Source organism: Phasianus colchicus, chromosome 3 (genome assembly GCF_987193195.1).
Source record: "Phasianus colchicus chromosome 3, bPhaCol1.hap1.1, whole genome shotgun sequence".
NCBI lineage: Eukaryota > Metazoa > Chordata > Aves > Galliformes > Phasianidae > Phasianus > Phasianus colchicus.
The window spans coordinates 56,536,734-56,550,762 of NC_143438.1; the positions used below are offsets into that span (position 1 = coordinate 56,536,734).

At 53.1% G+C, this 14,029-nt stretch overlaps 2 protein-coding genes across 2 annotated transcripts; both read left to right on the forward strand.

The window, feature by feature from the left end:
* Positions 1-1,493: 1,493 nt before the first annotated feature.
* On the forward strand, positions 1,494-2,987 carry LOC116243111 (transcription factor SOX-17-like). The gene is made up of 2 exons (XM_031614223.2): positions 1,494-1,835; positions 1,921-2,987. The coding sequence occupies exons 1-2, from the start codon at positions 1,547-1,549 to the stop codon at positions 2,850-2,852; spliced, it is 1,221 nt and encodes a 406-aa protein (XP_031470083.2). The 5' UTR covers positions 1,494-1,546; the 3' UTR covers positions 2,853-2,987.
* Positions 2,988-5,755: 2,768 nt separating this feature from the next.
* Positions 5,756-10,804, forward strand: LOC149918602 (transcription factor SOX-17-like). Its single transcript, XM_090137592.1, has 2 exons — positions 5,756-6,070; positions 6,156-10,804. Exons 1-2 carry the CDS (start codon positions 5,782-5,784, stop codon positions 7,079-7,081), a joined length of 1,215 nt encoding a protein of 404 aa, XP_089993718.1. The 5' UTR covers positions 5,756-5,781; the 3' UTR covers positions 7,082-10,804.
* Positions 10,805-14,029: the final 3,225 nt, after the last annotated feature.

Here is a 14,029-nt window from a genome sequence, read left to right on the forward strand (position 1 = left end):
AGGTGGCACCCGGGCTGCAGGGAGCTCCTCGGGGCTGCTGTGTGCCCCGGCTCCGGGCTGGGCTGGGGCCGGCCCGGGGGAGGCTGCGAGCGCACCGACCCGTCAGGGCACCGCGCCGTTGCCTTTAGCCGAGTGCTTTGCTCGGAAGCCGGTTTGCTTTCTTTGCTCCACTGCGTGTTCTGTCCTGTGCAGGGAGAAGTACGCTTCCCTCGAGCACGACTGTGCTTCAGATAAGGTTCGGATGCCGCTTAATTCCTAATGTTCCCTGGGTATCAGTCGGCAGCAAGCCTTCCTCGGGCACTCGGCCCAGAGCAGAGGGGTCTGGACGTGCTACAAATCTCAGCCGCAAAGCAGTTCCTGGTATAGGGAACCTCAGGAAAGTGCCCAACACAGAGCACCGACGGCGGGAGCAGGGGCAGCTGGGGAACACCCCAGTGCGCTCCTGGGTGCCATCACCAACCTCATGGTGATTGATGTCTGTATGATATATGTACAATTGAGAGCTGGGCTCTGCAGGCAGAATAGCCCGCTGAATTTCTTTTACAAATACATTGTGTCGTTGTAGGGATGCCGGTATTATGTATTAATGCGATCAGCGCACACGCGTACAGGGACGAACACTGTTGTTGACTCTGCTGCTTTCTGCTGTATCTGGTATAAGGGAGATGCAGGGCTGGCGCGTGTGCGTGAACCGGGTGAAACGAACCCCAGCTCCCGACTGAATATGGGCAGGTGCCCTTTCTCAGACAGCCGTTCGGACCCTGCAGTGGGGCTACCCCGGGCTGTTAGAGCTCTAGGAGTCGTTCGCGGCTGTGGAACCGAGCAGCACGAGGGAGAGGGGAACGTCAACGCAAAGTGCCTCGAAGTGACGCTCCCTAATAAGCATCTCGCCTTGCTCACTGTATCCGTCATTTATAAAACCCGCACAGGGACGGCGGGTGCGGGGTACCGGGTTTTAAGCTGCCTGAGTGAGGAATTGCGATGTTCGAACGAATTAAAGGCAATGCTGCCTTCTTTCGTTTCGTTTCAGTGAGAATCCGTCCGGTGCTGGTTTATGAGACCAAAGAAGGTGCCCTTATCCAAATAAATCTTCGGTCATCACTTGAAAGCTGATAAGGGTTTGGCTAATTCTTAATAAACCACCTTCCAAGTACGCCTACAACACAGTCCCGTGGTGCCACGGACTGTGTAAGCGCGCTTGAAAAAGCTCTGTTCCTTCAACCTATGTCGTATCATTGCCGTTTCAGTGGCTGTGGGGCCATAAACGGCACTGTCCCGTTATCACCGCGCCGACGGCCGGGCCCGGCCGCCCCGTCCCGATGGGCGGAGCGACCGGGCCCGGCCCCAGCGCGGCTCAGGTGCCGGCAGGAGCCTCGGGGCCGCCCCGCGGAATCGCCGGCAGCGCCCCGCGCCGCGCCCGCCCCCGCAGCCTCATTGGCCGCGCCGCTGCTCAAATAGAGCCGGGCGGGAGCCGGCGGCCGCCAGCGGGTAGCGAGCGGCGCGCCCGTCCGTGTGTCTGCAGCCGTCGGGGCCCGGGTGCCCCGCGATGAGCAGCCCCGATGCGGGCTACGCCAGCAGCGAGGAGCAGGCGCAGGGCCGGGGCGCGCTGCCCGCCATGATGCCGGCCCTGGGCCCGTGCCCCTGGGCGGAGGCGCTGAGCCCGCCGGGCGAGGCCAAGGCGAAGGGCGAGGCGGGGACGACGGGCGGGCGCGGCAAGGGCGAGGCGCGGATCCGGCGGCCCATGAACGCCTTCATGGTGTGGGCGAAGGACGAGCGCAAGCGGCTGGCGCAGCAGAACCCGGACCTGCACAACGCCGAGCTCAGCAAGATGCTGGGTGAGCGCCGGGCTGAGGGCCGGGGGGAGGGCGCGGGGCCGGGGCCGGGCTTCGGGCGGCCGCGGTGACGGTGCTGTGCGCGCAGGTAAATCGTGGAAGGCGCTGTCGCTGGCGGAGAAGCGGCCGTTCGTGGAGGAGGCGGAGCGGCTGCGCGTGCAGCACATGCAGGACCACCCCAACTACAAGTACCGGCCGCGGCGGCGGAAGCAGGTGAAGCGCCTGAAGCGGGCGGAGAGCGGCTTCCCGCAGCACGGCGCGGCCGAGGCGGCGCCGCCGGCCTTGGGCCCCGACGGAGTCGGCGTCGGAGTCGGCGTCGGGACGTGCGCCGAGAGCCTGGCGCTGCCGTACGCGGAGCGCGGCTACGCGGCGGGGCCGGGGCGCTACCGGGACTGCCCGCCGCTGGGCGCCGCCTTCGACGGCTTCGGGCTGCCCACGCCGGACCCGTCCCCGCTGGACGCGGCGCACGGCGAGGCGCCGTTCTTCGCGCCGGGGCCTCCCGAGGAGTGCGCGCCGGGGCACTACGGCGGCTACGGCCCGGCGGCGGCGGCGGGAGACTTCTCGGCGGTGGGAGCGGGCGAGAGCCCCGCGGGGGCGGCGCTGCGGCGGCACCACCAGCACCCGCACCCCGCTGCCGGCGAGCTGGGGCCGGGCGGCCCGCTGCAGGGGCTGCTGGGCTGCCCGGCGCCGCCGCACTACTACGGGCAGCTGTGCCCGGGCCGCGGCCCGCCCGCTCCCGTGCCCATGGCCGTGGCGCTGGGCGCGCAGCCGTCCCCGCCGCCCGAGGCCGCGGCGTGCCGGGAGCCGCTGGAGCACTTGCCCCAGGAGGAGCTGCTGGGCGAGGTGGACCGCAGCGAGTTCGAGCAGTACCTGCGCTTCGCCTGCAAGGCCGAGCTGGGGCCGGCCTTCGCGGGCCACGACGTGGCCGGGCTGGCGTCGCCCGAGGCTGCGGGGCCGCTGTCCGCCGTGGTGTCGGACGCCAGCAGCGCCGTCTACTACTGCGGCTACGCCGACGGCTGAGAGCTGCGGCGGTGCCGAGACGCCTCGCTCCTATTTATGTAATTTATTCGGATGCTGAGGACTGCCGGGACCGGGGCTCGCTCGGAGTTCAGAGGATGCCGCGGTCGCGCCGCGCTCCGAACGATGCTGGGATCGCCGTTCCCGTCTCACCGCCTCGGTGCGGTGTTCGTACCGTGGAACCCCGGCGTGGCACACAGCGGGGATGTCATTCACGGCCGAGATCCTAGCGGAGATCGGGATGGTTTTGTAACGTTGTACAGAGTTCGGGTTTTTATATGTTGGTCGTGTACAGAGTATTTTTGCACTTTTCCAAATAAAGTGACAATAATAAAACCTCCCCTCGCTATCTCCTCGCAGAGTTGCGATCGCACTCTCCAAACTGCCACCGCCACTCTGTGCTGTTCCTGTGGGTGCCCCGGCAGTGAGGATACATCTCCGGTACAGGCTGCTGGTGGTCCCTGCCGTCCCTCTGCTCCAGGTGTACGTGTAGCGTTCCATGTTCAGGCTTTGTCTCCTCCCCCCCTCCCGAAGTGATGTTCTGACAATTTATTTGGTGGGTTTCTGAGACGGCTGCGACTGATCTGACCGCATTTAAAGCCACGATGGCAGGGAGGTGGCTCCGCGGGATTGCTGCTACTCGCCCGCAGTGGCACAGTACGAAGAGCGTTCACGAACCCTCACTTTTAATTTCCCTAAAGTAATTCTTGTAACAGAATGATCTTGATTATAGATAGAATTAGCTTTGCCACTGGCAAATAGGCACGGCCAGGTGCAAGCTGCCCGCGATCGCTGGGCTTCCCGAGGCGCAGCCCCATTGGCAGTATGCAGCGTCATTGACGCGCTGCTCGTGAGTCACCGGTCACAGCGCGTTACACCTGCCAGAGGATCTCCCCTCCTCTACCTACCCTTTCCGTCTGCAGAGCTCCGTCCCAGCGCTGCGCTCCCTGCAGTCTCACCGGGCGCTCCCTCGAGGCTCCCACAGCGCACGGCAGAAGTGGCGCTCAGCATACGAACGCGGGCGGCCCTCGGTCACCTCTCTGTTGGTCCGTGTGTACCCTGCACACAGAGCAGTGTCCAGATAGTGCCCGGGATATAAACAGTGCTGGAGCAGTGGCTGAGCGTCACTTTCCTCACACAGTTTTAACCTACGTGGTTTGATTAAATTCATAAAATCATAAATAGTTTGAGTTGGAAGGGACCCTTAAAGGTCATCTAGTTAACCCCCCCTACAATGAACAGGGACATCTCCAGCTACATCGGGTTGCTCAGAGTCCTGTCCAGCCTGTCCTTGATTGTCTCCAAAGATGGAGCATCCACCACTTATCTGGGCAACCTGTGCCAGTGCCTCACCACCTTTATCATAAAACAACTTCTTACTTATATCCAGTCTAAATCTCCCCTCTTTCCATCTGAAAGCATTTCCCTTTGTCCTATCACCATAGACCCTGCTAAAGAGTCTGTCTCCGTCTTTCTTATAGCTCCCCTTTAGATACTGAAAAGCAGATATCAGCTCTCCCTGAAACCTCTTCTTCAGGCTGAACAGCTCCAGCTCTCTCAGCCTGTCTTCGTAGGGGAAATATTCCATCCCTTAGATCATTTGTGTGGCCCTCCTTTGGACATACTCCAACAGGTCCGTGTCTCTCCTGTACTGGGGACTCCAGATCTGGATGCAGTGCACCAGGTGAGGTCTCACCAGTGCAGAGCAGAAGGGCAGGATCGCTTCCCTCGCCCTGCTGGCCATGCTGCTTTGGATGCAGACCGGGATACAGTTGGCTTTCCGGGCTGTGAGGACACACTGCTGGCTCATGTCCAGTTGCCATCCACCACTATCCCCAAATTCACTTTCCCCTTCACCCTATTCATGACTTTGTGGAGGAAAATCACTTCAATCGGTCTAGAACCAAATCACTCTAACGCTCTTGGTATGTTTGAACACCTCCTGGCAGTGATTATCAATACACTGTGTTAAATAAACATGGGAATTAGGAAACAGGGCCGAATGCATCCTCTTTAGCTGGTCGCCACCCCCCGCAAATGAATCCCGTGTCTCTCTATAGACGTGGAGGCACCCCCAGCGCCAGGGATGCCCACGGGCACCGACAGCAGCCCCCAGGCCGCTCCGCTTATTTGCCTCAGCTAGGGCTGCGGGTGCCGCAGAACCGCGTACCGTCGAAGAACAACTCCGGTTTCTGGTGTCCCTCGCGGGGCCGTGGGGATCCCGAATACTTCGCTTTCGGCCCTTCGCTTCTGCTCCTCTCCTCCCGGGGTGGACAGCGCGGCATTTCGCTGAAGCGCCGCAAAGAGGAAGAGGGAAAGCGCGGCAAGTCGGGGAAAGTGGGATTTTCCGACGGTTTCGGTCGGACCTTTGGGTTTAGATCAGCTCCCATAGCACGGCTGTGCCCGCTCTCAACTGTCCCAAAGCAGCTCCCATCTCAGCCTCAACCAACGCGTCTGGCCCGGGGACCCGAAGGAAGCCAGCATCCCTGTTCCCATGTATCTATGTCCCCCTGTATCAGACATAACCCTCCGGATCAGTGCAGCGCGGCTCGTGGTGTTAGCTTTAAGATGCGCTCAATCAGTGCGAAGCCGAAAAGGGCAGAACCACAGAGCTCATCGGTGTCCCATCGCACATGACAGCGCTCACCAGTTTCGTGCCTACTCTCACCACCCGCCGCGGCATCCCCGATACGAACTGCGGGAGGCGGGATCGGGCCGGAGCGACCGGGCCCAGCCCCAGCGCGGCTCAGGTGCCGGCAGGAGCCTTGGGGCCGCCCCGCGGAATCGCCGGCAGCGCCCCGCGCCGCGCCGCGCCCGCCCCCGCAGCCTCATTGGCCGCGCCGCTGCTCAAATAGAGCCGGGCGGGAGCCGGCGGCCGCCAGCGGCGCGCCCGTCCGTCCGTCCGCAGCCGTCGGGGCCCGGGCGCCCCGCGATGAGCAGCCCCGATGCGGGCTACGCCAGCAGCGAGGAGCAGGCGCAGGGCCGGGGCGCGCTGCCCGCCATGATGCCGGCCCTGGGCCCGTGCCCCTGGGCGGAGGCGCTGAGCCCGCCGGGCGAGGCCAAGGCGAAGGGCGAGGCGGGGACGACGGGCGGGCGCGGCAAGGGCGAGGCGCGGATCCGGCGGCCCATGAACGCCTTCATGGTGTGGGCGAAGGACGAGCGCAAGCGGCTGGCGCAGCAGAACCCGGACCTGCACAACGCCGAGCTCAGCAAGATGCTGGGTGAGCGCCGGGCTGTGGGCCGGGGGGAGGGCGCGGGGCCGGGGCCGGGCTTCGGGCGGCCGCGGTGACGGTGCTGTGCGCGCAGGTAAATCGTGGAAGGCGCTGTCGCTGGCGGAGAAGCGGCCGTTCGTGGAGGAGGCGGAGCGGCTGCGCGTGCAGCACATGCAGGACCACCCCAACTACAAGTACCGGCCGCGGCGGCGGAAGCAGGTGAAGCGCCTGAAGCGGGCGGAGAGCGGCTTCCCGCAGCACGGCGCGGCCGAGGCGGCGCCGCCGGCCTTGGGCCCCGACGGAGTCGGCGTCGGAGTCGGCGTCGGGACGTGCGCCGAGAGCCTGGCGCTGCCGTACGCGGAGCGCGGCTACGCGGCGGGGCCGGGGCGCTACCGGGACTGCCCGCCGCTGGGCGCCGCCTTCGACGGCTTCGGGCTGCCCACGCCGGACCCGTCCCCGCTGGACGCGGCGCACGGCGAGGCGCCGTTCTTCGCGCCGGGGCCTCCCGAGGAGTGCGCGCCGGGGCACTACGGCGGCTACGGCCCGGCGGCGGCGGCGGGAGACTTCTCGGCGGTGGGAGCGGGCGAGAGCCCCGCGGGGGCGGCGCTGCGGCGGCACCACCCGCACCCCGCTGCCGGCGAGCTGGGGCCGGGCGGCCCGCTGCAGGGGCTGCTGGGCTGCCCGGCGCCGCCGCACTACTACGGGCAGCTGTGCCCGGGCCGCGGCCCGCCCGCTCCCGTGCCCATGGCCGTGGCGCTGGGCGCGCAGCCGTCCCCGCCGCCCGAGGCCGCGACGTGTCGGGAGCCGCTGGAGCACTTGCCCCAGGAGGAGCTGCTGGGCGAGGTGGACCGCAGCGAGTTCGAGCAGTACCTGCGCTTCGCCTGCAAGGCCGAGCTGGGGCCGGCCTTCGCGGGCCACGACGTGGCCGGGCTGGCGTCGCCCGAGGCTGCGGGGCCGCTGTCCGCCGTGGTGTCGGACGCCAGCAGCGCCGTCTACTACTGCGGCTACGCCGACGGCTGAGAGCTGCGGCGGTGCCGAGACGCCTCGCTCCTATTTATGTAATTTATTGGACTCTCTTCGGGACGTTTTCGCCAAGCCCGTCGGGGTTGGAAATGCCCTAACCGAACTGCCTTGTTTCCAGCTGATCTTGCACCGACGTGCCTGTGCGGCTACACTTCAGTTGTCATCCATACCCGAAATTAGCATCTTCCCTGCTGCATCAGTGCTGTTACTGTCTGCACGGTTTTATCCGCTGTACTCTATTTATATATAGTTTTTTGTACTTCGGGATAATAAATGGCTGTACAGCTCTTTCTGTCATTCTCTTTGGCCCTGCGGTCCTGTAGGGAGACGCAGCGACAAAAGCTGTCACGTCCTGAAGTGAAGTGAGGGGATTACCGGTGCCGTGTGACGCTTCGTTGCCATAACGATCTCACGAAGACGTCTGTCTCTGATGTAGCTGCATTCCTGCTCCAGTGCTGCGTGGATGGAGCTGTGCCGATGTCTCTCCTCGAGTTAGACGTTATGTGACCGTGTTGAGTTGTCCTCTTTGATTTTTATGTTTGTTTGATATCTATTTTCTAATTGCCAGCTGGAATTTATGACTATCATTAAATGCATTGAGGAAAACCTACCCTGAGCTGCCATTTGTGACAGAAGGAACCAGGTAAATTTGAGATGCTGCTTTTAAAGGAACTCGCCAAATGTAGATACCTGCAGACTCAAAGGTGATTTTGCTTTACATAGCATTTTCTGCTTAAAGCCAACTGTTTGCAGTAACCCATAAATGACATCTATGCTGCATTTTCATGAGCTCTCACTTTCTATCACTTACCCCTGAGTCAGTGAAAGTTCCATCTGTTGGGCTTCAGACTTCCTCTGGTAGGGTGATGGAATGCCTGCATGCTCATCTCAGTTGCTCTCACCTAACAGCTCACATCCATTACCCATTAAGGCAAGTGCTGCTTCATTGTTCGTCTGTTCTGCCCCTGTGAGTTTTTTGCCAGTGTTAAGAATGGAGCTACACCTCCATCTCACTATAACTATGCTTATGCAGAAAGCATCTCTGATTCTTCTGGTGATGCTTCCCATTAGAAGATGCTGGCTAGGGCCAACTGTTGTTAACTGATGAGAATGTCAGAGACATTAATTCATAAAAAGTGGAATCAGTGACATCCATAATAAATTTTAGCTAGATAGCTAGAAGTACTTTATTCTGCACTAGATTCTTAGACTGCTGAATTGTCACTGAAGAAATCCAGCCAAGACTCCAATTGTGTAATCCATGCTTAATTTTGTAAAACTTATGGTAACTTTGGTTTATTATAATGGCCATTTGCTGAACCTGTCACATACGAAACATCAACTGAATTATTTTCAAATAATCTTGTAGCTGCCTACTTGAGCAGAGCATTTTCCTTTGGAGAAGTCATTTTACGTAGTTCAGAGGAAATCTTGGTTCTGTCCACTCCAATGGAGTTGGGTTTTAAGAACTTTTTTTTAAGAAACTGTGTTTATGTGAAATTGAAAAAGCTCATCTGCAGATACTGTAATTATGTAGACCTTCAATTGTAGCAAACACAAAATGTAGTTCTCCAGAATATCATTAAATCGCCTTAACCTTGAGGTGACCATTTTTCTGTCTCCTTTGACCTTCTGGTGCTGGTTCCTTTTTCATTTGCTGTCTACCTTTTTCCTAGAACTTTGTTCACCACCTGCAGTAATTGAAGCAGAAACTGAGGAATGCCTCATCAAACACAGCATGTATCCCATCCTGTTATAACAGCCTGTGTTTGACCTGAGACAAGGTGAAGATTAAGAAATTAACCTCGTCAGTGGGTTTTTGAGTTAAAAATTGAGGACAGCTGGGGATGTGGAGTAATTGGCTTGATTACCGTTTACATAATGAAGCTGTTACTTCAGCATCTTTGTTTCTGCTATAGTTTCCTTCTACTATGTTCTTTGTCTACATGATATTCCTTTTGCTCAAATTTGCTTTCTTCCTTTTGTGTAATATCCCTAACATTCCTCCTGGGTTTGTACATCTTTTTTCCATTCATAGAATTGCTCAGGTTGGAAAGGACCTTAAAGATCATAAAGTCCAACCACAACCTAACTGTACTACCTTAACTAACAACCCTACTCTGAATCATGTCCCTGAGCACCACATCCAAACGGTTTTTAAACACATCCAGGGATGGTGATTCAACCACCTCCCTCAGGAGCCTATTCCAGTGCTTCACAACCCTTTCTGTAGAGAAGTTTTTCCTGATATCCAAACTAAACCTCCCCTGGTGAAATGAGGCCATTTCCCCTCATCCTTTCACCTGTCACCAGTGCGAAGAGACCAGCCCTGCTCTCACTGCAGTCACCTTTCAGGTATTTGAAGAGAGCAATAAGGTCTCCCCATGGTCTTCTCTTCCCCAGACTAAACAGCCCCAGTTCCTTCAGTCACTTCTCCAGCATCCAAGATTTTTCCCTTTGTCTGAAATCTGTTCATATGCTGTCCCCTTTCTGTGATTGCTTTGCTTTGTTGCTTTGTTTTTTTTTTTTTTTCTTTCAATGTTTTATTCCTTCCTGCTGATAGTTCCCACTCTCTATCTGTATTTCTCCTCTTCAGTGTAATCCTGATTCTGTTCCTGCCCCAGCCATGCCCTCCTTCTACTGCATGACATTCCTTCATCTCTTCTGTTCTCTCGCTGTGCTGGGTGGTAGTTTCATCATTATGAGCTTCTTCTCTTGCCTTCCTGCTTCACATCTCATGCCCCAAGTGTTCCTCATCACACATTTTTGTTTTTATAGATTCTAATCTGGATTTTCACAGAAGACAATGCAAATCACATCTTCGACACTGAGCTGATGCCTACCCTGGACTAAATATTAAATTGCACAGCAAAATGTTTTTAGGTTCAATTTAATTTCTTTGAAAGAACACATTTTCAGAAGTGTAGGGTGAGTTTTATTGGACTCTCCTGTACTCTTCTAGAGCCAGCTGTTTGAGATGGAAAATCTATGGTCCAAATACGTTACTGAGGCTATAGACAACTGATGTTGTGTTCTTGAAATGGAACATCTGAGGACATCAGTGTCTGTATCATGTTCAGCATCAGCTGAATATAATACTTGTGCATTGGACTATTTCCCAGAGATGGGCACTGATTTAGGAACTGCAATGTAATTTAGCTTTTGTATTGCTTCAAGCATAACATGGGTATTTTTCAAAAAATCCTACATATAGGGATAATCCAATATGTCTTGTGTTCACAGGCTACACTGAGCATGCTCTATTATGTGTAGTCTGGTGAAGAGCTTCCCTTGTACACCCTGAGTGCTCAGCTGCTGTGTGTGGCTGGGGCTTGCATCTGCAGAACCAACAGGAATGCTGTGGGAGGCTCAGACCAGAGCATGAGTCCTCCACTGTACTCCTTGTGGTCCTGCTGCACAATGAGGGCATGCACCCATGTGTATTGTATGTGCCACTGTCCAGTGGTTCCAACTGTCCCAAGGAACTCAGGTCATCAGAGCACATTTCTGGAATTTTTAAAGAGCTTATGATTTCTTCTGTCATGATAAAAGAAGGGTCATCCTGTTTTCAAGCCACCGTATCTTCAGTCCAGTAAATTGGAAATCTGGATATGGATGCTCTTAAATGCTTTAATCATATATATCAAATAAATTTGTTTGATTTTTATTACCTATTTTATTTTATACCTATTTTATTTTATTTTTATAGAGGCCACATTGCTTTGATTTGTTTACATATTAATGTAGCAAAATTGATATTGTTCCATTTGCAAACATTCTTTAAACTACTGATTTACCTATTGAAAAGCTTAGCCATTCTTAAATGAATATGGATATTTAGATAAGGGAAATACATGAAGTGTTTTTAGCAACCAAGATGCTAATGGCTGTATGTTGAACGATTACTAATCAGAACTGATGTATACATTTTTAAATCCAGGTACAGTATGAAGTATATAAACCTAGGTTAGTAATGGAAAAAAGCCAGTTTAACTTAGTCAGCATAGTCCTAAATGGTGACTAATTTATTCTTCTTGTCAAGTAAATTATGAATAAGGCCTGACTTACTCCAGTGATTTAAAACTATATTTAGTTAAATGAGTGCATGGTTATGTAGAGACAGGGGATTTCTCTGGGATGTTATACTGCCCATGGAAGGCTTTCTGTCTGGAAAACAATTAGTACATTGTAACATTGATTTTTTTTTTTTTTTTTTTTTTTTTTTTTTGAGATTAAGTGCAATTTTAAGGTGTTTGCCTTAGACACAATTAAAACATTAATGCATTTTACTTTATATGTCATTTCCATTTGAAAGTGCCACAACTCTTAGAATATTGGCTAAGGCTGAAAATAATAATAACAAAAGAAACTGAACCACACAAAGATTATGCCATATCACCTAACATAGATGAAACATATCACTCATGATCAATCATGATCAATCATTGACAAATGCTGTAGTAGGTTTTGGAAACAACATTCATTAAAATCAAATTTAATCACGTAGCTGTTTAAAGTAGGATTTTACTGTGTTTTGTGTATTTAATAAGCGATGATTCCGAGAAAATAAATTTCCATCTTTTTCCTAATCAGAGAGAAAGCTTGTTTCATGGGGTATTCTACAGAGTTATCAGGGGAATATAGTTATTGTTAGCATTGAGGGTGGCAGCTCCATTTACCCACAGAAAATATATTTAGGTACCAGCAATCTTGGGTTCCTTCCAAGGCATTGTGGAGTTACTCTCCAGTGTCTGATTTACTTTAAAGCTTCTTGTTATTACAGTTTAGGAGCAGAATTTACCCTGCACACATCCTGTTTAAAACAAAATTTTCTTCCCTGTTCAACAGAGATAAAGAATATTAAAATGTGTTTTTATGGGTAAAAATTGTGTCCAAGTTAACTGGAAGGGTGAACCCATAACTGTGAATTCACAGAACCATAGAATATCCATAGTTGCAATATCTCCGTAAGGATCACCAAGTCCAACTCCTGACTCCACACAACTACCCAAAATCAAACCCTACATGTGAGAACACTGCCCAAATGCTCCTTGAACTCCATCAGCTCGGGGCCATGCCCATCGCCCTCTGGTGCAGACCCTTTCCCTGACCCCCAGCTGCCCCCTGACAGCTCCATGCCGTTCCCTCGGGCCCTGTCGCAGAGCTCAGCACTGCCCTCCGCTCCCTGTGAGGAGCTGCAGCCGCCATCAGGCCTCCCCTCAGCTCCTCTGCTCCAGGCTGAGCAAACCCAGGGACCTCAGCTGCTCCTCACACATCTTGCCTTCTAGACCCTTCACCCTCTTTGTAGCTCTCCTTTAGATATTCTCTAACAGTTTGATGCCCTTCTTATACTGTGGTACCCAAACCACACTCAGTGCTTGAGGTGAGGCCACACAGAGCAGAGCAGTGTGGTCAATCCCTTCCCTCAACCCAGTGGCAGTGCTGGACCTGGTGCAATCCAAGGTCACAATTGATCTTTTTAGCTACCAGGGCATTCTGTTGACTAGTGTTCAAATTGCTGTCAACCAGAATCCCCACATCTCTGCTTGTGGGGCTGATTCCCAGCCTCCCATCCCTCAGCCTGTACGTATATCTGGAGCTGGCCCATCCCATGTGCGGAGCCCAGCACTTTCTCTCCCTAAACTTCATGCAATTGGTGATTGTTGAGCTTTCCAATTAGTCAAGATCTCTATGCAAGGCCTCCCTATCCTCAAGGGAGTCAAAAGTTCCTCCCAGATTAGAACCATCCACAAACCGATTTAGTAAACCTTCAAGCCCTGTATCCAAGTCATTAATGAAAACACTGAAGAGAACTGGCTCTGAAATGGAGCCTTACGGAACCCTACTAGTTACAACGAACTTCAGCCATTGTAACTTCACTTTCTACAACTCTTCGAGTCCAACCTATCAGCAAAGTGTTCACCCATTCCACTATTTTATTTTATCTTCTGTCCAGCTGATGGGCATTTTGTGCAGAAGGATACTGGAAGAAACAGTATCAAAACTGATTGATACAATACAAATTCCAGTTTCAAATGCACAGAATGGTATTACTGATGGGACAAGACTGTAAAGCACAGTATGGCTATGTAATCTTAATACTTTTTCATGCTTCGAAAGGTATCACTTTTGTCAATTACTATGTGTGAGTCTACGATTCCATGCATATTTTATCAGAATATCTATGTACATCCACTTTACCTGCATAAAATCAACAGTGAAATTCTCAGATGTTTTCTGTGAGAAATAGGAAGCAGCTTTGGTATCAGATTAATGCAGCATATTGATGTTTCATACTTTTGAATTGAATATGATGTCAGAAAGTGTAGCGTTACAAAAACACAATGTTATTTTAAGAATTTTGATTCACAATGTGCTGGGCTTGCTTTAGGAGGAACAGATTTAATTCACCATTGAGTTGGAATACAACAGCTGTTTGTTATCAACACCTTTTCTTGATGAATGGAGTACTCAACTGGTTAAACCTGTGGAGAACTATTTAACATATGGAAAATAAGCTAGCATTTGTTGAGATGAGAGTGCTATCACCTCAAGATTCAACCAGAATTTCCTATGGTATTCTACTGCAGGCATTCTTTGAAAGCAGACTGAGAAACTCATGTGAAAAGGCAAAAATAAGAATAGATCTACCATTCCTGAATAGGTCAGAACAGTATTTTAGGCGAGGAAGATGCAAGGATTCTCTGAAGCAGGTATGTTTAATCTATGCAAAAATAACCTAATTTCCACTTACGGTGCTTAAAGCATTCCTTTTGAGCAGCCTCATTCCAGATGGATTAGTTGTACTGAGTGGTTTAACATATTTATGTAAGGAAGCTTATGTAGTCATTTGTAGTCTGTTCTGGTAGAAAGATATAAAGAAATAGGCTTTGTCTTTCAAAACTTACACTTCATCCTTATAAATTTAAATTGATTTTCAGGACA